The sequence below is a fragment of the Rhopalosiphum padi genome, chromosome 1 (genome assembly GCF_020882245.1).
Source record: "Rhopalosiphum padi isolate XX-2018 chromosome 1, ASM2088224v1, whole genome shotgun sequence".
NCBI classification, from domain to species: Eukaryota; Metazoa; Arthropoda; class Insecta; order Hemiptera; family Aphididae; genus Rhopalosiphum; species Rhopalosiphum padi.
The window spans coordinates 83,059,814-83,084,374 of NC_083597.1; the positions used below are offsets into that span (position 1 = coordinate 83,059,814).

The window sequence follows — 24,561 nt, forward strand, 5'->3', positions numbered from 1 at the left end:
AAACATTCAGTTATATGTTATAAGTTGTTATAACTATTTATTTAAGAAACTATAAAAATTATTGTTTATTATAATAGTGTACGAATCTATTTACTTCCATGGAAGATAATTTATAAATAGAAAATGTTAAGGTAACTTAATTAAAACAATAATATTATGAACAAGTATTTTTACTTTAAAAAAATTACATTATTATATTGTCAGTATTCTTTCAAATACAATTAATTCAAATTTGTGAAATTGTCCATTCCTCCTTTATGCTTTGTGAACTAAAATTAAATACATTAAGAACCAGAATACATTTAAAGGAAATAGTCGGCTGCGTGTTTTTTTGTTGGCATTCCTCGATTTTCTTGTGGAGCTGCCTCAAATATTGTAAAATCTCTTTGGAGTGTTTCACTAAGTTCCAATATTGCCGCAACATTACCACATCTAATAACATTAATAATTAAGTAACAACATTGATAGATAAATAGTATAACATGTATTTTTAGAGTAGTATTTACCGATAACAATAATTGGGTGCTGACCAAACAGTAAGCACAGTTTCATCAAAATGCCATTTATATCCTTCCATGACTAGCTGATGAGCTCGACAAATAATATCTATATCATTTGTAGTATTAAACTGGGAGACAACATCAGAACCAAAAAGGTATCCAGCACCTCGAGGACTAACACCCCATCCCTGAGTATCTAAAATAATTTAGAATGTTTAAAAACCAATTTTTACTAGTGAGTTATGGTTATTAAAAAAACTTACTTTCAGGATCGGACCATAATAAATCACACATAGGTCCATCATGAGGAACTTCTTGTTTTCTATCAATAGTTCTAATTTGATCCAATGTTTGAATTGAAGGCGATAATCCACCGTGCACACAGAATATCTAAGTATTATAAAAAAAATTACTATTAAGTTTATTTCAATAAATAAATAAATTAACATACTTTTCCGTCAATAATAGCAGATAAGCTCAGGTAATCAAAAATTTCTGTACAATAACGCCATACAGCAACACTATTGTATTTTCGTAGACATTCATCATAAAAACCATAAACTTGAGTAATTTGTCGGGATTCATGGTTACCACGTATTAAGGTTATTCGATCAGGATATCTAACCTGCAAGAAAATTCAAATATCAAAAATATGTTAAACTTAAATATGCTTAATGGAATCAATAGTTATATGAGAGAATTTAATTTTTGTGAATTGATAAACATTGATACCTTAGATATCATTTAAATGTTATATTCTTAGTTGACTTAGATATATTTTTACGCCCAATAAATATGTTATAGTAGGTGTTAATAAAATTAACATACAAAATTGTAGAGATCATAATTTTTTAAAATTATGTTACATAGTGGATATCTTAGTCTTATAAACATACAAAGCATTATAGGTTGTTCAGAAAAATTGATTTTGTGTTGTTAATTTTAATTTAAGGCTAAATGATGTTTCATTATGTATGAATAAAATTTAGGATAGGGATCATCAAACTTATTTAATTTGTGATTTATTTTTGAGCCATATTAAAAAATATATAAATCAAGACTTCTGATTTGAAGTTCATACAACCTAATTTGGGACCACATCTGATTGAACTACTGTTCTATGGCATCTAATAGGTGTTATATAATATTAAAGCTAACACTAAAAGGATTTCTCTAAGCAAAAATGAACATTCATAAGTCTAAAACAATTTGTGGGAATATTGTGTTCTCTTTAACATTTAACAAATTACTTTTAGCAATTAAGTTATAAATTGACTTGTAAAATTAAAATATTTTATGCTGAAATCTTAATTTTATCAAAAAAGTATTATGAACTAGTAAATCACTCAAGTATAGATATCTATAATAAAATAAACCATACAATAAATCTATTTAAAAAACACAAATAATAACACACAAATTAAAGTTTCATACGGTTTGGAATCACTACCTTTCAAAAAAATCAATTTCATACCTGTACCTAATTATTTATCTCCTATTTTTCTATTATTATAATAAATTACTAACAAGACATTAAAACGAAGTTGTAAATAACTTATATCTCGAAAAATATAAATTAAATTAAATTTATATGTATAAATTGTTTAGTATTAATAAGTGTATTAAAAATAAATTTTTCTTCCAATATTTATTTTCATATAATTTAGAAAATCTTAAATATAATATAATGCCAACTGAATGTTCTATCATAACATAAATAATAATATATATCTTTAAAAATTATTAATAAATACATGTTAATATATTTTATGTATACTTTTAAAGCAAGTAGAAGTAAAAATGTCTCAACACTAAAGAATCCTCGGTCGACAAAATCACCCATAAATAAATAATTTCTTTCAGGAACATCGCCGCCGACTTTGAACAATTCTTTTAAGTCATAGAATTGTCCATGAATATCACCACATACCTGCAACATTTTTTTTTTTTTTTAATCAATAATGAAATTGCAAATATGAATTATGTTAAGATCTACTATTATTAAGTTTAACCATTGATCTTAGAATACACAAAAAAGCAGTGTTGTACAAATAGAATAAAATTAAATAATGACAAATAATTTATTACAAATTCTAAGGTTCATAAAGATTGAAAGGTGCTGCCATCCACAATAAGGTAGACAAATAGCAGTTCCTATCAATGTTGAGATGACATGTATATTCTAAGATCCTTTGCTGTGAAGTTTGGATAGAATAATTATGTAATCAAGCAATGAATGAATAAATGTGTACAATTATTTATCCAAGTAATATACTGTAACACTATACTTACAGTGACGGGAGAGTCGACACGCTGTACATTACTCTCTTCGATAAGTATTTCACGTGCTTTAGCGCATAATGTTTTCACTTCATGCTCCTGGATGATTTCACATCGTTTGAGTTGTTCTATCTGTCGATCTAAGTCGCTGTTGGAATCATACATCTTGGACATTTGGGATAAAACCGCGGGGTATGATTGCTGTCAGTAGTTCAGACTTGCTTAATACACACCTGCAGCTGAGACCGTAATTATGAGCGCACTCAGTCGGAGCCCAGTCGGACACGGATCGCTGTTAAGATCCTAATCCACGAATACCTACTCACCCGCATTAGGTACCAAACCCAACGGCTCCTGCGGGACGCGATTCCTGTCCGCTGTTGGGGCCGACTGACGCGGTCGAACGGCTCAGTTGACAGTGATGTTGCACACCATCGTTACTACAATTGAATTTAAGAGTAGTACAACAAATGGCCTTTCGGATAAACGAAGAATTGTGACAATTGAACGCGGACGGAACTGTAACGAAAACGACTTACAAATAACAGCGGCTGAGACCAAAAACGGATACCAGTCGAGTAAGTGCGAAAAAAAACTATGTGAAATTATCGGGTGTTTTGTGTTTACACGCCGATTGCAGAGAGCCAGACTAACCGCGACGGGATGTGCGCATGCGCAAACCAGGATGACCGCAACGGTTGCCGCGAAATATCCCATTTCACAACAACCGTTCCCGCCGAATTAAACGTACCAATGAAATAAAAAAAAACCGGTTTTGTCTAGCTTGATTTATTTCGCCACAGCTTCCCCTCATCTTCCCAACAAACGTTTAGTGTACTTGTGTGGAGAAAATGTAAATAAAAATTAAATAAATAATTTATATATAAAAAAAGACAGTCTTGTATAAATGTTTAAGTATAATCTAATATTCTAATTAGTATATATGTTAGCGTTAATGTATGAAATTCCGTAATTCTATAAAATAACTAGTTATTCTATAAAATTACGGGTATTTTAAGTTAATGTAAATGTATTGAATGAGTTCATAAATACATACTTCAACTAGTTATTCTACATACTAACTAGATATTTTATAAACTAACAATTGTAATGATGGCCGTACCTGGTGGGGGGGGGGTCAACCCCCCCCCCCCCCCCCCCCGAAATTAATTTCCGGTTACGACCTTGCTAACAATAAGGGTTTAGTTAATGTATTTACAACTATTATTGAATAAACATTTTAATCAAATTACTAATTACAAAAAAAGTCAAATGTTAGTATTAAGCACGGTATATTATAATATACCGTGGTAATAAGTCAAACACGCCTTACATTATTATTAAAAAAAATATTAATATTAATTTATTTCACGTCAATTTATTAGAATAATTATTAAAATTTAAACAAATTACAAATTAAAATATTAAATCTATTATTATAGTTATAATTATTAAATTTATTAACTTTTACAATTTACAATTTATTTATTAGTACAGAAGCTTTTTGGATGGCATTTAGAGTTACAAAGTAAATTATTTTTTAAACATAATATGCACCGTCTTGTGGTGCGCTTTTTATTGGCATGAGCATTTGAAAAACCCTCGACCATTACCAAGTGATTGGGATTCGGATGCCTTTCGAAGACAAATATATCTACATCTGGGACGTTAGGTTAGGTTATTATTTTTATTAATAAAACGACAATGGTAACAAATCTTGTATGTTATCTATTCCAGTACCGGTCATCTACCTAATTATATAAATTTCATACATTAGCGAAAACCCAATCGGTATTTTATATATTAACTAGTAAAACAGTGTAATTTATATATTAACGAGTATATTTAGGAATTTTATAGTATAACTAGTTATTTAATAAAATAACGTACCTATTACATACATTACCGCTAACATATACATTATAGTACTATACACTTGTCACTTTGCTTGTTGTTTTTCACAAATTACCTTTTTACTATAAACGTAAAAATCCAATGGTTTAAATTATTTTATTGGGAACAGCCGGCTAGCTAAATATAAAATATTATATTAAGGACCTTGGTATGACTATATAGTGACTTATCGTTTAATGCACATATTACGATGATTTGCTTTAAAGCAATGTAACAAATTTTTGGTTTCTTAAAAAGTATAAATTCGTGAATTTAACGACACCGATTGTATGAAAACTTTATTTGGTACGTTCATTTGTTTAATACGGCTCGATAACGCGGAGTATTTATCAATCTATTCATGTTACGCAAATCGAAAAAAATACATGTTTTTTCCATATAGGTATGATGGTAATGAATTAGGTAAGATTGGCACTTCATCTTATACATTAGCTAAAGAACTAAGCCATTGCATATAGACATTATAGACAGCTTAAACATGATATTCTTTTATAATAAACCTTATTATTAACATTTTATTATTACCAAAATAATTTATTTGATTTTTTCCGTTCTACAAATTACAAATACATTAATTTTATATTCAACCATGAAAACAAAATTATAGTCATTATGCCCTTTTAAATATAATTTTATTTACTAGTCATTCCGTAAAAAATGATGATTACTTTTTTGTTAAAAAGTTTTAGGTTGTAATTGACAATTGTATTTTATATTATTTGTAAATCACTTTTAGACTTTAGAGTATTAGTTTATAAGTTTATATTATATGTACCTAATTAAATAATATTTTTCTAATCTATTTTTCGATTACCTAATTTTATTTATATTGTTTACAACTACTGTAAACTGGAATCGTTTCCTTTGCTGGCGTTCCACGATTACCATATTATATTCCACTCTGGACATCAGAATAATATAATAATTCTAGCCGCTATAATATTGTTCTTGAATTCTTATTGACTGCGATGGTCATGGTTTATTGGTTTCGGTTTGGTAGGTCAATTTCACATATCGAGATCCAGTCGAATATCTTTCGAGATCGGTCTACAGGTTGTGATTGGTATAGGACTATAGGAGCTGGTGATCCATTCACGATGAGTCTTATAATTTACAGTTTTACGGTTTATTCGTTTATATGTCATTAGTAAGATCTAACCTAGAATTCGGTTCACTCATCTGGTCTTGTAAAGTTTTAATTACTCAATACTCAAATATACAAAAGATTTAGAATATTTTGATGTGTCCAATATAATTTTTTTTTAAGAATTGCAGCTTATATATCTAATATAATTGACAATATAAGGGTCTAGAGATATCTTAATGTTGTTGAAAACTTCTTGAGTATATAGACTCATTAAGTATAAGTAAATATATATTAGCAAATAGGTATCATGTTAGTTTACAATATTTTGAACAAACTCATCATTGCTGTCTTAGTGTCTTGAGTTATTATCTTAAATTGGTTTCCGTTACCACGTAAAAAAACAAAAAGTTTAGAGTTTAGACTTATTCATAATTCCTAATTATAACACAAACAGTTGAAATAATACAATTTTTTTTTCAAAAGTTTTTCTTTTGATCATTACGATTTTTGCTAGATTAGATTTGTTATACTTCCCCCTTAACATATTTAGATTTATGGCTTTATAGAATTAATACAATTTATATATTAATATTAATTGTAAAAAAATACTAAAATGATATAAATATTAAATAGCCATTTATATATATATATATATATATATAGGTACTTATCAGAAATATTGCAATAGTTATTATAGTTTAGTAAAAAGGGCATTTGATCACGAATATAAAATAAATAGTATATTATATCATTATTATCATTATTTAGAAATAACAATACCATATTTATTCCTATACAAATTAAAACATAATATTATTATCAAGTGCCTTATGGCCCTTATGATAAGTTTCTAAAGAGACTTAAGTGTAAATATTTAAAAAATCACATGCTGGAAATGGTACGGAAAAAGTACAAAAGTGCAACTGTAGACATTTTGAATTGAACTCCTATTTTGCTTTGTTCTTATTTTGCTTTCTATAATCATATTCAGTAATTATTGGCACAATATCACGTATACATATTAATAATTTCACCTTATTTATACAGTTATACTTTCATTTATATTTTATATCGTATGACTTATGCATTTGGTCATGACAGACACGCTAAAACTAAAATCACAGCATTATTGTAAACTAACTTTAACACCGCGAAGTTATAATTTTCAGATTTCTGCTGTCTCTCTGTTACCCATGCTACTGAGTAAAGAACTTTTTATTCTATTAAGGTTGATTAAATTTTTTTTTCATATTCTACTACAAGTTTGAAAATATAATACATATAAGATTCCTTAATTCTTTATTAAGTATTCTTACAGTAATTAAAAAAATACTGGAAATGAATTGTTTTTATTTTTTTTTATAAGTGTTTGAAGTTATAATTTTTACAAAATTCATCAAATATATAAATATTTGTAGAATATTCAATATTTTATAGGTAAAAATTAACAAAATGTTCAATTTCAAAACCGTAATAAGGAATAATATAAGAATATTCTGATATTCATGAAAATTGATTGCAAGATTTCTTATAAAGTTTTTCATTACGGAATTAAAAAAAAAAAAATTCTGTACAGCTACGTTAAATTCGTACGAGTATAAAAATTAGTAGTAGTAGAAGTTCTAAATTTTATAAAAATTGATATCCTTAAAGTACCAATTATAATGATCAGAACTTAAAAAATATTAATCGTAGAAACAGACACATTCTACTATTAGGTACTTACATTATGATTTTCCATTCACATGCAATTTTTAAAATATTTACTCCAATTTTAAGCTACTTATTTGTATACGTAATATAATTTGTTTTCAATTTGGGTATATATAAAATACTTATTAGCTGTATCATCAAACTTTGACCGTGAAAAAATGAACAAACTTTGTAAACTAATTCGACCGAGATGGACGATTGGTTCGCCTGTGGTGAAAATAGCACAACATCAAAAAACCAATCTATGACTCCATTACATATGTATATTTTACATTTCATGGCTATGGATACAATGTTGACAGTAGATCACATAATCGTGGTACATAGCAATCATTTACCGTTGGATTAGGTTAAGTTAGATTTGACTAGGTTAGAATCTAGTATACTCAAAGACATTGATTTTAGAATATAATAGACACTTTAACACTTAGGCTATTCTATAATGTTCTGTCGTTCTGTGCTATAAATTATAATCAACACCAAAGATTAAGTCGTAACCCGGCATACCGGAAAGCAAAATTTGCCTACTGTTGTGCGGCCTAGTGACTAAAGTAAGCGGCAGTCGTAGATGAGTTTAAAAAGTAAAAAAATGACGGGAGATAGCGCTGTCGTTATCGTCCGGTTGTGTTGATCGAGTCTTGACAAAATATAATATATTATTCTATATCTACTGTCATGGGCCGAAGCCCGAATATAATACACAATGATACATAACATGGTCAGACACTTTGAGTTATTATTTTATGCATTGTTTATAGTTGGTATGATCGCATAATATAATATAATGTTTATATTATAAAAATTAATGTTACATAATACATCTAAAATTAAAATAATCTTCAATATTAATTTTATATTTGACTCTATGTATATTAATATGATAATATAATAATTATAATATCAATAACAATAATAATAATATGTTGTTTATTATTTTATTTATTTTTTTTAAGTGAAATATCTGTAGGCGCAGTTTCAACTTTTGACTGGGGGATGGGCTGAATATATTAAAAGCAAGCAGACCCGCGGGGAGCATGTTTTCCACAACACCACCATTCATTTATCTTAACTTGTAATATTAATTCATAATTCGATTACATTTTTTTTTTTTTACTAAAATATCGTACACTAACAATAAAACAAATTAAATAGGGAATACAAAAATTGATATAAAAATGTAGGTTTTATCTATCAAAAAATTATGGTTTATGACTAATATCAAAAATAGAACAATAAAATTATTGAAAATTAAAAAAAAAATAATATGATGCTTTAGTTCTTTTTTTTCTGTCATTTTAATTTCACACCTTTAAAGGATAATTAGTGTCAATTTTCAACAATTCGTAAGAAAGATATTATTTAAAATGATATTGTAGTATCATAAAGTTTTGTATATATGTTAAGAAAATTATATTTTTGCACTCACTTTATATTGATAAATGAAACAAGTGTATTATCAAAATTAAGTATGATAAAATTATTAATACCTAGGACACCTAGGTATATCCTAATTATTGCATAAATGAATGAATATCCAATTTTATCGAAATGTCTATAAAAAATTTGTATTTATCCATCATCTATTGTTATTTTTTTAAAAAAACTTTTAGATTCTAAAATTAGTAAAATTTAAGATTTTATAAATTGTTACCTAAAAATGATTTTAAAATTTAAAATTTTCGTGATTTTTCAAATAATAAACTCAAAATATTTGAACTAATTTTTAAGATTACTGGGAATTTTTACTTTTCACCACATTCAAAGTAACGGTTATATATTATTATTCTATTAGCTAAAAAATTGTACTCAAGGTTCAAATTTGAATTTTTATGCTGTTCCAAAAGATGATGTTAAATATAAATATATATATATATATGTATATTGTATATATTATATACATATAAACCCGGAACCTCCCTCCCAAATGACGTACCTGTTTTTAAAGTTAAGTAGGTTGTTCAAAATATGAATATATATATATGCTGTAACATAATAGTTTTACTTTTTTACTATTCGTATAGGTTATAAAAAAATGTATATGTCAGCATATAATTTTAACTATTACAATATTATACTCATGTAAATGCATAAGTATTCACCCTTTAGTTACTTTACATACTCGTAGATTCCTACAATATTAACTGTATAATCACATTACTATTTTAATTTACATTGCTAGAACTCTATAAGAATTATGATTTGTGATTACTACTGGTTTCTATGTTTGTGTTTAGTGTATACTAAATTATCTTATAGTTTTAAAGATAAGTAAGAATAAAACTAAACACTTAACTAAATAAATAAATACCCGGATACGGTTAGTATCCACAAATTTGATTCTATAAATTTATCCAGAATCTGTAATAACTAATAATCTACAGATTAATAATTATTTTGTTACGTACTTACATATTATTCTTATTATGTTTAATTATGATTTTGAAGTAATTTCTTTCACTGATTATAATTTATAACTTATAAGTCTCAACAACCTTATGTTATATAAACAATTAAAGTATTTATATAATTTAAAAACATTTTAATACATTTGTATACAAATAAAATATCAATAAATAAAAATATTGTATGTTCTAAATAAATAAATATGATATTATGAATTTGGAGGTGAATTATTTTTTTTATTAGATAATCAGTTAAGAAAGATATGACATTTAATTAATTACTTTTGATGCTATAATATAACATGTAATATATTACGTATTGTTTTTGTTTTTGTTTTTTGTGTTATAATTAACATAAATATTTTAAACTTAAATGTAATAGTACCTAGTATCTACGGTATTGAAAACATTAACTAGGTATTATATTGTTTAATTGTTGAAAGTTGAAGTTTTTGTTGAAATATTCTTAGTTCTTTCCCTTCTTTGGCAGATGTTCAAGAACGATAGTCTGAAATTATATTATATATTGTATTAAAATATTGGTTAAGTTAGTTAAATTTATTAAAATATTTAAGTATACAAATACAATAAAAACAGTAAAATAGTTTACCTCGAATTTCTTGACTGATTCAGCCAATTTGTGTTCTAGTGGACGAAGTGCAGTCCTGGCCTTCTCATATGCACCATTAATTTTATCTGCGTCCAATACGTACTTGATAATATCTTCAGATACTCTGTCCAAGTCACAGGACTTTTCGTAGAATTTAGTTAATTTATCTCCTAATACGGAGTCTTCCTTTTTAATTATATCAATACTTTTCTTTAACTGATCTTCACTTTCAATATCGGCCTTCTTTATGTATTCATTAGTGAGTTCAGCTCCTCTTTTAAACTATAAAGTATTAAAAAAAATAAAAATTAATAAAAATTTATAACATTACATATAGTCATGTAATATTTAGTTATTTATGTATTAATTATTTAACCTCAATAAACCATATCAGTTGTTTTTTTCTATAACTTACATACAAATAATTTAGGGTGTTTCACTTATTTTGAATAATATATTCAATATTCATATAGATTATATTGAATACATTACATATGTACAATGTACATTATTATTTATCTAAAAAAATATATAAATGCATCTTAAAATAGTTATAATTTAGTTTATTCTTTCATCCTTACATCTTTTATGTATAAACTGTATTAAAAATAAACTAAATTAAGCGAGTAGCAATAATAATTAGATTATAGTTGTAATTTTTACAAAATACGAAAAGGTATTATAATTTTTATGTTGATTAAAAAACTATGTTATAAATTTGTCTTTAAATTTTTTTTTTTTTTTATGCAGATGAATTATTAAAACTATATCTATAATAATTGGAAATATCAAATATAAAAAGGTCGATTTATTATATTACCTAAGTTCGAACTGTGATATTTTTTAAAACTTTGTATTGTATTTATTTTGTTTTTTTTATACATTCCTACTAAGTAAGAAGATTACTAGATATTAGATCTAGTGTATATTATAAGTTTGGGTTTATTTTAAATACCTAACTAAAAAAAATATTAATCATTTATTTTATTTAATGTTGATTTTTATCAGTATTTTTTTTTATTGCATTTGGACAGACATCGTAGAATATAATTAATAATATTTAATAATATATGCAAAGTTCAATACATAATGAATCTAGATAAGAACTGCTGAATTGAAATACATTTTAACCTCATCAATGATTAAGTTACAGACTTACAATAATTAATAAGTTATAACTATAGCTTATACGGACAGGAAATTCATAATCTACATGATTTCACTGAATAGTTAATTAAAAGTGAATAACTCACAAATTTTAATCATAGCTTGAAAAATACAATTTTGTTAGTCATTATTTTTTTTATTGTTGTTAGATGTACCTACCAATAAATAAAAGTATTTAATAAATATTTTTAAATACCTTATAATATTTACGTGTTACTTATAGTTTTTAGGTGACTATTATTAATATATTATTTATAATTCTAATTTTCAACAAATATATTGTAATTTAATAATTTAGTATTTCAAGAAATATTTAATATTCTGTGAACATTTTTTTAAATTCATGAGTATTCAATACACATTAGGTACTAAGCCTAATCTCGGTTTTACATAAAATATAAAATTGTCTACATAGTTATTAAGTTAAAAGTCCGTACTGTTATGTCCTTGAAAGGTCAAAAATATAATGGACTAAAAAACATTGAAACATTAAATCGAATAACTAAACATTATATATAAACGTATACTAACAGCCTAATACATGCTATTAAATTTACATAAAAAAATACAACAGTCAAGATTATTCTAAAATAAAATTATTTTGGATAGGAACCTATTTATTTTGTATATTTTACAGAAAATATATTTATTTTATTTTTTATTACATACGTATTTAATAGAAAAAATATCAGAATTATTAGTGAAATCATCAGAGAGGAAAAACTTTAACAGCTTAAACTTAAACAATAAAACACTAATAATATTAATATTTTAATACGACGAACAAAAGATTATTAAACTATAATGCATATATATTATATATATATAATAGAGTATATATACTCTCTATCGACAGTCGACACATAGGAGAGTATTTACACTTAATGACTTAATGTATAATGATTAATGATCCACCAAGCAGATGTGCAATATTATATTTAGGAGCTATTTATTTAAATAAAATATATATAAAAACATTTTATATGGTGTATATATAAAACATAATGCGGATGTACTAGTCCAGTCTATTTGTCCGTACCTTTATATAAGTTTGATACATAAACTTCTTTAAAACATTTTATTTACTAAACTATAAAAAAAAATTTACCTGTGTTTGCAAAAAGCTTCTTGCTTGTTCAGCCTTTGATGCGATTTCGTATTTTTTGTACAAAGCGTTCAAGTCCAAAGCGAATCTATCGTCATCTGTGGTTAGTTTTGAAAATTCTTTTAACATATTTGTTCCAGATCCCAGGATTGTGTTGAGAAGTTCGGTATCGTGGTCATCCTAAAATATCAATATATTACATATTTATTAAAAAAAAAGTTTTACTTAAACTAAGATAAATTAAAAATAATAAGTATAATACTATTATTCCCATTATATTTACCTTAGGAATTGACATGACACCAGTCATCAGGAAACAGACGAAAATTATTTTTGCCAACATTGTGTTATTTTTTAATACAAAATAAGAAACTTGTATCTCTTAGTGTTCAGAAGCAAATGTAAAGTCATACATGAACAGATCGTTGATCAAATTTTCACTAAATTCTCCTTCTTTTATGACCTTTAGGCGTATACATTTAAATTATTCGTAAAGATAAAACTATGCTTATAATCATATTATGTACAAAAGGAAATTTAACGTATTAGTTTTTTATACATTTGATTATTTAATGTTTTGAGTGATTAGTTATCCGTGAAATTTGGACTGTAGTGTCTATTGACCTGTGTCAAAAACTATTTTCAATAATTATTATGGTATGGTACTGATAAATTATTAGTATAACACAATCAAAATTAATCATTCAATTTTATCAGATAAAAATAATGTATAATACATTAATTTTATTTATCTGTACATTTTATATATTTATACTTAATATTCTTTTTAGTATTTTAATAACTACCTATTGTATGCAATGTAATTAATAATTATATGTTAATGTCCGGATGCAATAATATTTAGTTAAAATCTTGATAGAAACAAATACTACTCTTTACAATAATACGACGATTGTTGTATGTGTTTATTTCACTATTGAATTAAAACATTAAACATGTTTAAGTTGGAATGGGAAGGGTGACGACTATACACTAAATACACTATACACAATTTTGACAAGATTAGATTTCCAAACGTACGAGTAGTAGTATACGATTTTTACTCAAACAATTTTAAGCGTTTTATTGTAAATCAAAAAGTAGTCATGGAATCTTGAACCATTCCTTATATTTTTAATATTTTTGCAAAGATTAGTTTAACCTAGCATACAATTAATTAAAATACTAATTACTAAAGAATAAATAAATATATTGTAAAATATCCTTAAAAATAGAGTGCTATTATTATCATAGTCTTCGCTCAGAAAGTTTTATAGCGTATACAATGATTTATTATTGAATTTAAATTTAATATACTCATCATACAATGACATAAATATATGTATAACTATACATTGGAAAGACACTCTCAAAATTTTCTATACAGAGCGAGTTCCCTAATTTCTTTTTTATTTTACAATGACTGTAAGGTATTTATTTTATGATATATTAAATGTCGTTAGAATTTATACTTTTTTCAAATACGTAGGTATGTGATTAAACTATTAAAGTACCTAATCTAAGAACTTAGAATCTTAAAGAAGATTTATTAAATTAGTTATTAATACTATATACCAATTAGGGTTGCCAACCGATCGGTAATTCACTTCGATAGGCTTAAAAAGCTGGTTAGTTCCACCTAAAGATAAGTATAAATTTTATAAATATATATTTTATAATTTTTGCGAAGTTGATTATCTGTAAATACATCGTACGTATTATCTCAATAACTTGTATATAATATGTATATATTGTATATAGCCAGTTGTGTATGTTGACCGTCAACTTTGACATTATTGTATGTAGTATATGTTAGACATTGTTAGACCATAGACTGATAAACGTTAGTCTCGCTTTTTCATTGTACATATACAAACAGGTAAATGATTATATTCTTTTTCTAAACGAATAAAAAGAAAAATAGAGTTCGTAATTATATAATCAAATATTCAATAAAAATCCATGGAAAATAATAACCTTTATTTCTTTAAGGTTGTCAACTTCAATACCTTAACACCAGTAGGCAATAATATTAGAGTAGTAGCGTATGCTGTATTTTATAAGACAACTTCCATATTAATATATATTGTCCAGTCCATCGATTGGACACCACAAAAGACGAAATTAATTAAAAGTGAATAAATAATTTATATTTTTTAAATTTTTTAAACTTCTTCTTTTTATTATAGATAGTTAGGTATATAGTGATTTGATAATATACATACATATTATGTCTTAGTAAATATTTTATTTTTATAATATTTTTAAATTAAACACTACTCATTTATTTAGATTGAACTAAGATACATTTTCAATTAAATATAATTTAATTATAGTGATAAAAATATCTAAGTGGTTTAACAAAAATGTGTGATTGAAACCTAAAATACACTAGGTATATAATATATTATTATAAATGTTAATCATTAAAAGCATTTTAACATATATATAAAGGCCATTGTCTGATTAGATACAATAATTTTTTCTATTATAGTTATGTACATAAACACACAGTTCCATAGTTCATACTTTATTTAACTTCCTAGTTATTACCATACTATAATGATAAATCGAAAAAATATACCAATTGTCTTTTCTTCTTAATATTTGTACAGCTAATATTAAAATAAATATGTTGTACATTTTTTTAATAAATGTTCATATATCTCGTGACACTAATAGGTATACATCGATGATTAAAATTGTTTTTGTTTGATTTCAAAAGTAACAGAAATCAATATTATTTTAAAATATTTTTGTAAATTTTAATTTAGCGGCGTATAATAATATACTAAAAATAATATGGTAATTTAACAATCATGACATTTTTACAGTTTGTTAGAACACAAACTACACTTCATTAAAGCAGCCACACTAAAAAATATTTATAAATATTCTATTATTCTGTGTTTTTTCTAAATTATAAGCATCTTTATAATAATTAATAATTTGAATCACCGTGTAAATTAATTTTTAGGTCGATAAATCATTTCAAAATTTTCAAACATTTCCTTTGTTATAAAAACCCGTTTTATTATTTCGTTCATTGATATTTCTGTTTCTTGTGATATAAAATCGTTAACGTTTGCTTATAAAAGTATAACATATAAGTCGATTAAATTAAACAATGACTGTACATCACCTTCATTTGTCATTAAATTTATCACGGATAATGTTTAAGTTTTTAATTTTCATAATGATTTATTTCTTATTTAATTATCTAAAGTTCACGTTTTGTTATTCAATAACTCACGCGATTAGAAATGTATATGGTTATAGTATAGGTAAATATATAATTAATAATAAGTAGGTATAATTACATCAGGATGTAACAAATAACTTTATTAAATTTATCGAATTCTTATTAATTATATTATTATATATTCAATATGCAAACAGTGGTCATATTAGTCAAATATATTTACTCGATAAACTAGTATATTATTTGAATATTATGCCAATTATAAGTAGTTACTTAAAAATACTTAGACTTTAGTCGATCCATAATGAGATGTAAAAGTCGAATGATTCGTAATCTTACTATACCTTTTATAAATGATAACCTCTGAATCGGCACTTAAGAAAGTAGTTTATAGGTTTTCTAAATGATAATATATTTTAATAGTAAAAAATAAAATAAGTAAAAGTAAAATAATTTATATAACAAGTTTTACTTTTTACAACAATTTAAGATTTCAAAACATTATTGACAGAAAATGCGTAACGAATAAAATGTTGAAGTGTATAAGTTAATAAGTCTTATTTATTAGTTTTTCTTGATTTCCTTCTTACTCTTTTCAGGGATCAGAGCCAAAATAATCTCCTAAAAATATACAATAATAAAAAAAATGTTATTTGTTTTTTAATATTAAATCATTGAAACTTACTTCTATGTCTTTGACAATTGGTGTCCAACGTTTGACGATTGGTTTGGTTTTGGTTCTGATTTCATCCTTCAACTCATGGAAACGTTCCAAAAATGGTTTCTTGATTTCTTCGTATAATTTTAAAAGGTCTTCTTTTAATTCAGCTAATTCTGCTTTTAATTTCTTAACTTTCTCGCCGATTTCCGGATCCTTTGCTTTTAATTCTTCGCTCAAATGCTCGATTTGACGCTGAACGGCATCACAAATCTGCTTATGGAATTTTTCTACATTTTCTTCAACCTAAAATAAAAAAAAAATTATTTATATGCAATAATTTAAATATTTTTCCAAAGCTAATTCGAACTTAGATTAATTTCAATTTTACGCATCACAATCATTTTAAAAGTTTTTTTAAATGTTTCGTAAATAATTTAATTTCAAACGAATAAATAAAAAATATAAACTAACCTTTTGAAGAATTTCTTGAAAATGGACATTGGTGTTTTCAACATTTTCTTTTAAATTATCAATGTATTGATCGACATGGACATCAGCTTCGTTTAATCTAGATCGGATCTTCTCGGTGATCTTATAAGCCGACTTGGAGATCTCTTTGAATAATTCATCAAATGGATTGTCTGATTTTTCAGGAAGAAGTTTTGTGCCTGCTTGCACCTATAGGTATATATAAAATAAATAAGTTAATATTATGTAAATATTAAATTAAAACAATTATATTTAACAATAATATAGTTAATACACTTTTTAACATACCTGCGACAAGCAAAATAGGAAAAACACGAATTTAAAACCGTGATTTTTAATGTGCACCATTTTTATTGATTTCGTTTCAAATGGCAAACGATACTTGGCTCTTAAACACTAGTAATAAACTCGGTAACAATGTTTTGTCAGTTTTTATGCTTAAACTATGAACCGAAAACATCGATAGTCGATAAGCTATTTACTTATCTCCTTTACATATAGGTATAGTGTATACTGGGTGATTCTTTTAACAGTAAACATTCAATGCCTCGAAAAGTAATAGCGTTTTTAAATATATTTTTTTTTTTTGTTATCATAATATGAATTTATTTACAATTTTAATTGTTTCATTTATTTAAAAAGAATTTTCAGTTTTCAATTGCATATTGTTAAATTACATAATATTACATATTTACATGTAATTTAAATTTCATATGCTTAATTAGACAAAATTTTTTAGAATATAATGAAGTGTAATAATTTATATTTCGAACAGATACCAAATTAATTTGCTTAAGTATTTAAGGTTAGGTGTAGTTAAGTGAAGTAACGGACAAACATTTTTTGGGGTATCCTTCAAATTTAAAATATATATATATATCTATAATTGTTTGTTTTGTGTAATTTTTGGGTCCATGCTATTGCTCTGTTTTACCTAAGAGATGTTTACCTAATATATACCTAACAAAAGTTGAAAAAAAATCAAATTATAATCGATACATTTAAAACGCATCATTAAAATGTTCAAATAAATCTAGAATTACTTCATGATTAGTAACAGTTATCATTATATCATGAAATATAAAATTTTGAAATATTTCAGTATTTTAATAAAATTATTATTATATAAATACATATATTTATAACTTATATTTAGTCACTTTTATAGTACCATCATGGTGCCATTGTATTATTTGCATTGTCCACGACGATAAGCCATTCCTAGCAAAAAAAAATAAGTTTCACTATAAATAAACGAAAACAAGACCCTAATATAGACATTTTTGAGTGCTATCGACTACGATGCTCATTGCATATTATTATCAACGATTAAAGCTACAACTTATGGACTATATTCTTATTAATTAATAAATAATTATCATCAATTTTTTGTATTAAAAAAATTCAATCATTTACGTTTTAGTGAAATATTTCAAACTTCTAACACTGTATATATATTTTATTATACATTCAACAATTTGTATGAAAATTGTGTATTACAAATTATAATTGATATATCATAACGATTAAATGTAAAAGAATACAAAATTTGACCTCCTACTCCTCCGAAGTACCAATTATATGAGTAAAAATGATTTTACAATTGTGGACATGACTAAGATTCCTCAGACTATTCATAAAACCTAACAGAGTTTCTTAACATAATATATTAAACTATAAATATAAATTCACTATAGATATGTCTAATGTGAAATATTTCATAGGTACCATTTTATTATTCACCCTAGTTTTTTTTTATTGTTTGTCGTTTCTAATATCATTATTACTTATTATACATATTATGAATAGATTATAATTTTTTCAAAATAAACCATATTTAAAAAAAAAATTTTTTTTTATCTACCTATTTTTGCAATAAACATTTTTTATGATATGCACTAAAAATTATAAAACTACTCTACTATGCTCTAAAATGGAAGAAAAATACAATATAAAAGTTTCAGTTACATATAAGTAGAATTTTTATTTGGAATGACTTGTTCTGGGCACATGTGAATTGTACTGAGTTTCAGGTACCTAAACGATTTTATGGTTCGATTTATAAAATTTAAATTATATAACATTTGCATCTTAACTTCATCGATAGTGAATTAATATTAAATTTAACCGATATATAAAAAAAACTTCAACAAAGTGCATTTAATAATTTAAAATCCGGGCTTTACTCGTTACTCGTTAGTAGCTAATATTTTTTCGTTCCCTGTTGTTTTTAATTATAATAATGCAAATTATAAAACAATACTAAACTTGAACATAATATTAACGTTTTTCTAATTTCTAGTCGTACTTAAGTGTTTAAAAATTACTATTTTTTTTTATGCGAAAAGTATAATAATAATATTTTATAATATGTGTTTAAAGTGATTAAATACACGTAGACTAATGACCTAAATCAATGCTAACTATTAAATAAAATATTGATATGTACGAATACAAATTATGATGTTATAAGTATAATATGTATATAATTATGATTGTATATTTTACTAATTTTTAGAGACGTAATTGTATGGATTTACTTTTCAGAGGCTTTGTATGGTTATACAAAATTTTTTCGAATTATTTAAATCTTAATTCTATTTGAGCGGTATTAATTATAAAATGATGTGCAGTTATTCAAAATATTTTATAATTTAAATAACTTTATTTAGTTAAATAATTATAATGATGTAAAATAGGTATAAACGTTCAATATAATTATCATAATTAGTAAAATGAATACTTTTCGTTGTTGGTTTTAAGTTGATAAACACAATAAAATTATAAAATACAAGGTAACATAACATAATGCGTATTGATTTGTCTTAAATTCTTCGGCTTTTACCAAAAATAAAAATCTGCAAGATGTAGTACCTACCTAGATCTCAATTTAAAAATAAAAATGTTTGTCATATTATCGTGGTGGTTTAAAGACAACTAAATCAATTTAGTTGAAAATGACAAGCTATTCGTACATTTCATTATTTTTATTTTTATAAGTTTTGGATATTCGTTGAACTATATCAAAAATTATTTTTAATATTAATTAAACTGATTACCTATGTTCTATATACCTTATTCGAATACATTTTTTTTTTGTTCGTTGCTGTATATTACCTTTATTTATTAAATCAACTATGTAATATTTTATGTACATATATATCTTAACCTATATTCTTAGAAATTAGTTTAGTGAAATAATTAGAGATAACAGTTTGAACTATATTTTTATAATGAAACATTATTATTTTTAGTGTGCGTAAATACGTAATATTATAGTATACATAATATAAAGTTTAAAATTGATTAGTAGTTTTTTTTTTTGACATAAACAGTCTACACAAATTAGCACAATAAGTTCATAAGATTAATAATTTAAAATATAAACTAGCGGACAATTTAATTTAACATTCACTTTTCTGAAAAAAAACATTTATTCTAGTTTTAGTTAGTATTTTAGCGGTGTAGGGGTATAGATAAAAAACAGAAAAATGTTAGTTTAATCCATCAACAATATTAATGGTAAAAACAAACATAAATATAAGAGAGAAGTAAGTAACGCTATAGTAAGTATTGAGTGTAAATTATCATTGAGTAAGTTACCGTAATAAATTTATTAAATTTGAATTCAATGATAAATTATTTGCATATCAAAAAAAAAAAAATTATTAATTAAATTACTTTTTGTAGAAAACATTACATTTATTATATTATAATAATAGTATATAATTATGTCGTATATTATTGTTGTATAAGTTTTGAGTCAATACAAACTTATAGTTTTTAAGTACCTAAAACGGTGTGAATAGGTTCGAACTTTTTGAAGTAAAAATAGGCAATAATAAAAATTAATCTAAATATTTTGAAAATATCACATACAAATTATTATAATATATTATGTAAAAATTTCATTTATTTCTTACAAAATATATATTTTTGTATTACAGAAACATAATTAAAATCGTTGTTATTTGTTTAATTATCTAACTTAAATTTAAAATGCTTATAAAAAAAAAATCATGTCTATATAGTACATATTATTATTGTTAATATTTTTAAATAGCTATAATAATAATTTATGAGAAACCTTGTATTCATTTTTCAAGATTTTTGACTTATCGAAAGTATTTTAAGTTATTCGCTTTTGAATCACAACAAAAAAGAAAATTGATATTGCTGAAGAAGTAAAAATTAGTTTTACATAAAAAATTCGTTTTTGGCTATAAATTGTTTTTTGTTATTCTCGTTTTTTTTTTATAAATTACCAAATAATTTTGATCTATCAAAATAAATACCCAAATTACTAACTAGATTCATTTTCCTACGAGATAAGATATCAATATTAAATTCTACTATAAATTGTGTAAATATTTTTTATATGTATAAATTACGTAGATGAATTATTTTTATATGAAAGACTCATTGGATTTACCACTGTTAGTCATCACTCATCAACAAAATTGTATCATTAAAATCTGATGTTATTCTATGATGTGTTATTATTCTCGTTTTACATTTGATATCTAATCTATAAAAATGGTTGGTCAATTATTGTGTGTAATGTATTTTCTCCGAAGACTACGATTGAGATATATTTTTGTTTTTAGCTCTTACATATTTCTCATTATATAATGCAGTTTACCAGTGTTTTCTGGCTGGCGACTGGTCATCCCACTATAACAGCTAGGTTCATAATAAAATAAAATAAACAGTTATCGTTATATTGTGTAAATGTCGTTTAAATGTTTTAGATTTTTGTCTGAAAGAGAAAACTATACTCTGCTAAAATAAAAATAAACAATTTAAAACAATAATTTACTATAAATTTTTCGCCCTTTCCGCCACAAATATGATTCATGTGTAGGTGAACACAGTATCAAATAACACATCATTACTAAATGTCTTGAACATGAAGTTATAGTCACACAAAGGAACAAGTAAAACATAAGCCCCACTCTACAAATCGGACAGATTCTGTGACCATATTTTTGATAGATGCTTTAAAGAATCGGATATTTTTAATTACAATTAATTTAATATTTTAATTTTAATATTTGTAAGCATTTTAACACAATATATAAAATATTGTAAATATAATAATAAAAAATACATATATTTAGTAATAATATTTAACTTTTTATGTAGGTACAACATAAAAAAAATTGGTATCAAATTCAAAATTCGAACTTTTTGAAATATTTCGTGGTTTTTCTGTTATTAAAATATTATCGTTACTCTTAAAAATGGTTTCATGAAATTATAATATAGATGTATATCGGATCTAGCATTTAATACATTTACAACATTTTTATAAATTATAAATAGTATGGTCGATTATCACCCACAATCACGGATCTATTATCCTCAGTACACTAAGTTAGTAAGTTAACCACTCTTTAGAATTTTGATTTTAATACATCATCATTTTCAGAAAAATGATCTGAAAAATATTTGACTGTTTAAAAGGGGATTGTTAGTTACAAAACAGGAATTTATATCTGCATATTATAACACTTTTTAAGTAGTACAAAAAAATCACAAGAATATAATTTTAAAATTATGTTTTTAAGTTTGATTAAAAATTTAAAAAAATAGATTTATAATAATTACTTTATTGAAAATAAATGAGGGTGTAATCATGCTTGGTGAATCACACTGTATATTATAATATATGAACTATGATAATAATGTTAAAATTATAGTCTAAAATTTCTTTTAATACTACATAAAATGTTTATGCAGTGATTTTTGACTAAAGGAATACACCGTCAGCTGCATGTACAATTAACCTATAAATGTCCTTTCTAAATATTATGTAAGATAATTAAAATATTATTTATTAGGTTAGGTACATATATTTTTTTATAGTATATCTACATATAAAAATGAAACTTAACAACTTAAAAATAAGTCAAACAAAATTTTAATGCGTGTTATAAATTTATCGTGATAAAATAAATAGGTCATGTATAATGTACAATTAGGGACTTTTAAAATTTCTGGTAGGATAATTTCTGGCAATTTTTTTAACATAATCATGAGCATATAAATAAGCCTATATAATATAACATATTTTCAATAATTTTTAGGGGGCTTAGCTCCTTCCCCCCCATTTTCACCTATCACAGTGGACTATAAGTATATATTTACAAAATAGCAGTTTCGAAAAAATCAATTTTGTAATTCAAAAAGAAATTAACTAAAAAGATTTGAAATTTTTCAACAAATATTAATTTTCAAAATGTACGGGATCTGTTTGAAATATAACAGAGATTTTAAATTTTCTACCTGAAGCAAACTTTTTATCAATTTAAGTTGATATTATTATATTGTAACTTCAGGCCAAATAATTTTTCCTAAATTAATTCAAACAGCAGTTAAAATATATTAAATATCCAGTCACAATTTATTTTTAAGCTTATTGTTTTAAGTGTCATAGAAAATATTTAGCGTAAAGCTGCATCAATTTTTTTTTAGAATTTGAGAGTAAAATTTTTAGGAAATTGAGTGATTAAACGAAAATAACGATTTTAGTTATTTTGTTGCGATTTGAAAAATCTTAGAGACTTGAAACATTTCATTATTATTTATTTATATTATTATTATTATTATACTTATTTACATTGAAATGTTTAAAATATTTAAACTAATTTCGAGCTATTTATATGTCATAAACCTATTCACGCCTTTCTAAATTACTGGTATTTAATTATGACTATGGATTTATTTGCAATAACCAATATTATAATAATGATGAAATAAATAATAATACTATAAGAATATTATAAAATATCGTAAGAAATAATGTCTACACGCCTTCCCCGATAAAAACCATATTTAGATTACAATTATTTATTGATTTATGATTATATCTTATAATATTCAAACTGGATACATCCAACAACTGTAAGTCTCTGAACTTGGGTATACACTAAACCAACTATAGATTAAAGCGAATTCCCTGGATTTTAAACCTATATTGTCTTATTGGTTATTCGTGGCGTTATAGGTATATTCAAATAATTCAAAATTTAATTAATAAACCAAAATTTGTTGAAAATTCATTATTAAAATTGGGTTAACATTATAGTTGTATTTATATTACATACATTTTTTTTTGTAAAAAATGTTCCAATAACTGGTTAAATATAATATTTATTCTAAGTATTCAAAATGGATGTATAGAAGGCATAACTTTTTTGTTATATTTCTAATTCAAATTAATATATATGAATGCGGGTGTAGAAACATCATGTTCATGCGTGTACGTGTCTATAATAATCTTAAATTATAATTTGAATTGTTAATTATTAATTATAATTTTTTGTAACATGACCAACGAATTTCATACTGTAGTTTAATATACAATAATACAATCACATGACCAACCAGTTGTAGTTATAATAACTAATAATAAATAATTTAAACAAA

General features: G+C 24.4%; 3 protein-coding genes across 4 annotated transcripts; all 3 read right to left on the reverse strand.

The window, feature by feature from the left end:
- Nucleotides 1-154: 154 nt before the first annotated feature.
- On the reverse strand, nucleotides 155-3,426 carry LOC132918607 (serine/threonine-protein phosphatase 4 catalytic subunit). Of its 2 annotated transcripts, XM_060979951.1 has the most exons (7): nucleotides 3,107-3,426; nucleotides 2,793-3,019; nucleotides 2,278-2,430; nucleotides 952-1,125; nucleotides 764-890; nucleotides 507-696; nucleotides 155-432 (listed from the first exon to the last, which is right to left on the reverse strand). In XM_060979951.1, the coding sequence occupies exons 2-7, from the start codon at nucleotides 2,952-2,954 to the stop codon at nucleotides 303-305; spliced, it is 936 nt and encodes a 311-aa protein (XP_060835934.1). In that variant the 5' UTR covers nucleotides 2,955-3,019; nucleotides 3,107-3,426; the 3' UTR covers nucleotides 155-302. The 2 variants fall into 2 exon arrangements, with proteins under 2 accessions (XP_060835934.1, XP_060835933.1); XM_060979950.1 differs by having other exon boundaries at nucleotides 2,793-3,426.
- Nucleotides 3,427-10,112: 6,686 nt separating this feature from the next.
- Nucleotides 10,113-13,222, reverse strand: LOC132917303 (uncharacterized). The gene is made up of 4 exons (XM_060977987.1): nucleotides 13,062-13,222; nucleotides 12,782-12,958; nucleotides 10,507-10,788; nucleotides 10,113-10,404 (listed from the first exon to the last, which is right to left on the reverse strand). Exons 1-4 carry the CDS (start codon nucleotides 13,119-13,121, stop codon nucleotides 10,363-10,365), a joined length of 561 nt encoding a protein of 186 aa, XP_060833970.1. The 5' UTR covers nucleotides 13,122-13,222; the 3' UTR covers nucleotides 10,113-10,362.
- Nucleotides 13,223-16,430: 3,208 nt separating this feature from the next.
- Nucleotides 16,431-17,577, reverse strand: LOC132917339 (uncharacterized). Its single transcript, XM_060978043.1, has 4 exons — nucleotides 17,419-17,577; nucleotides 17,113-17,319; nucleotides 16,666-16,944; nucleotides 16,431-16,601 (listed from the first exon to the last, which is right to left on the reverse strand). The coding sequence occupies exons 1-4, from the start codon at nucleotides 17,476-17,478 to the stop codon at nucleotides 16,545-16,547; spliced, it is 603 nt and encodes a 200-aa protein (XP_060834026.1). The 5' UTR covers nucleotides 17,479-17,577; the 3' UTR covers nucleotides 16,431-16,544.
- Nucleotides 17,578-24,561: the final 6,984 nt, after the last annotated feature.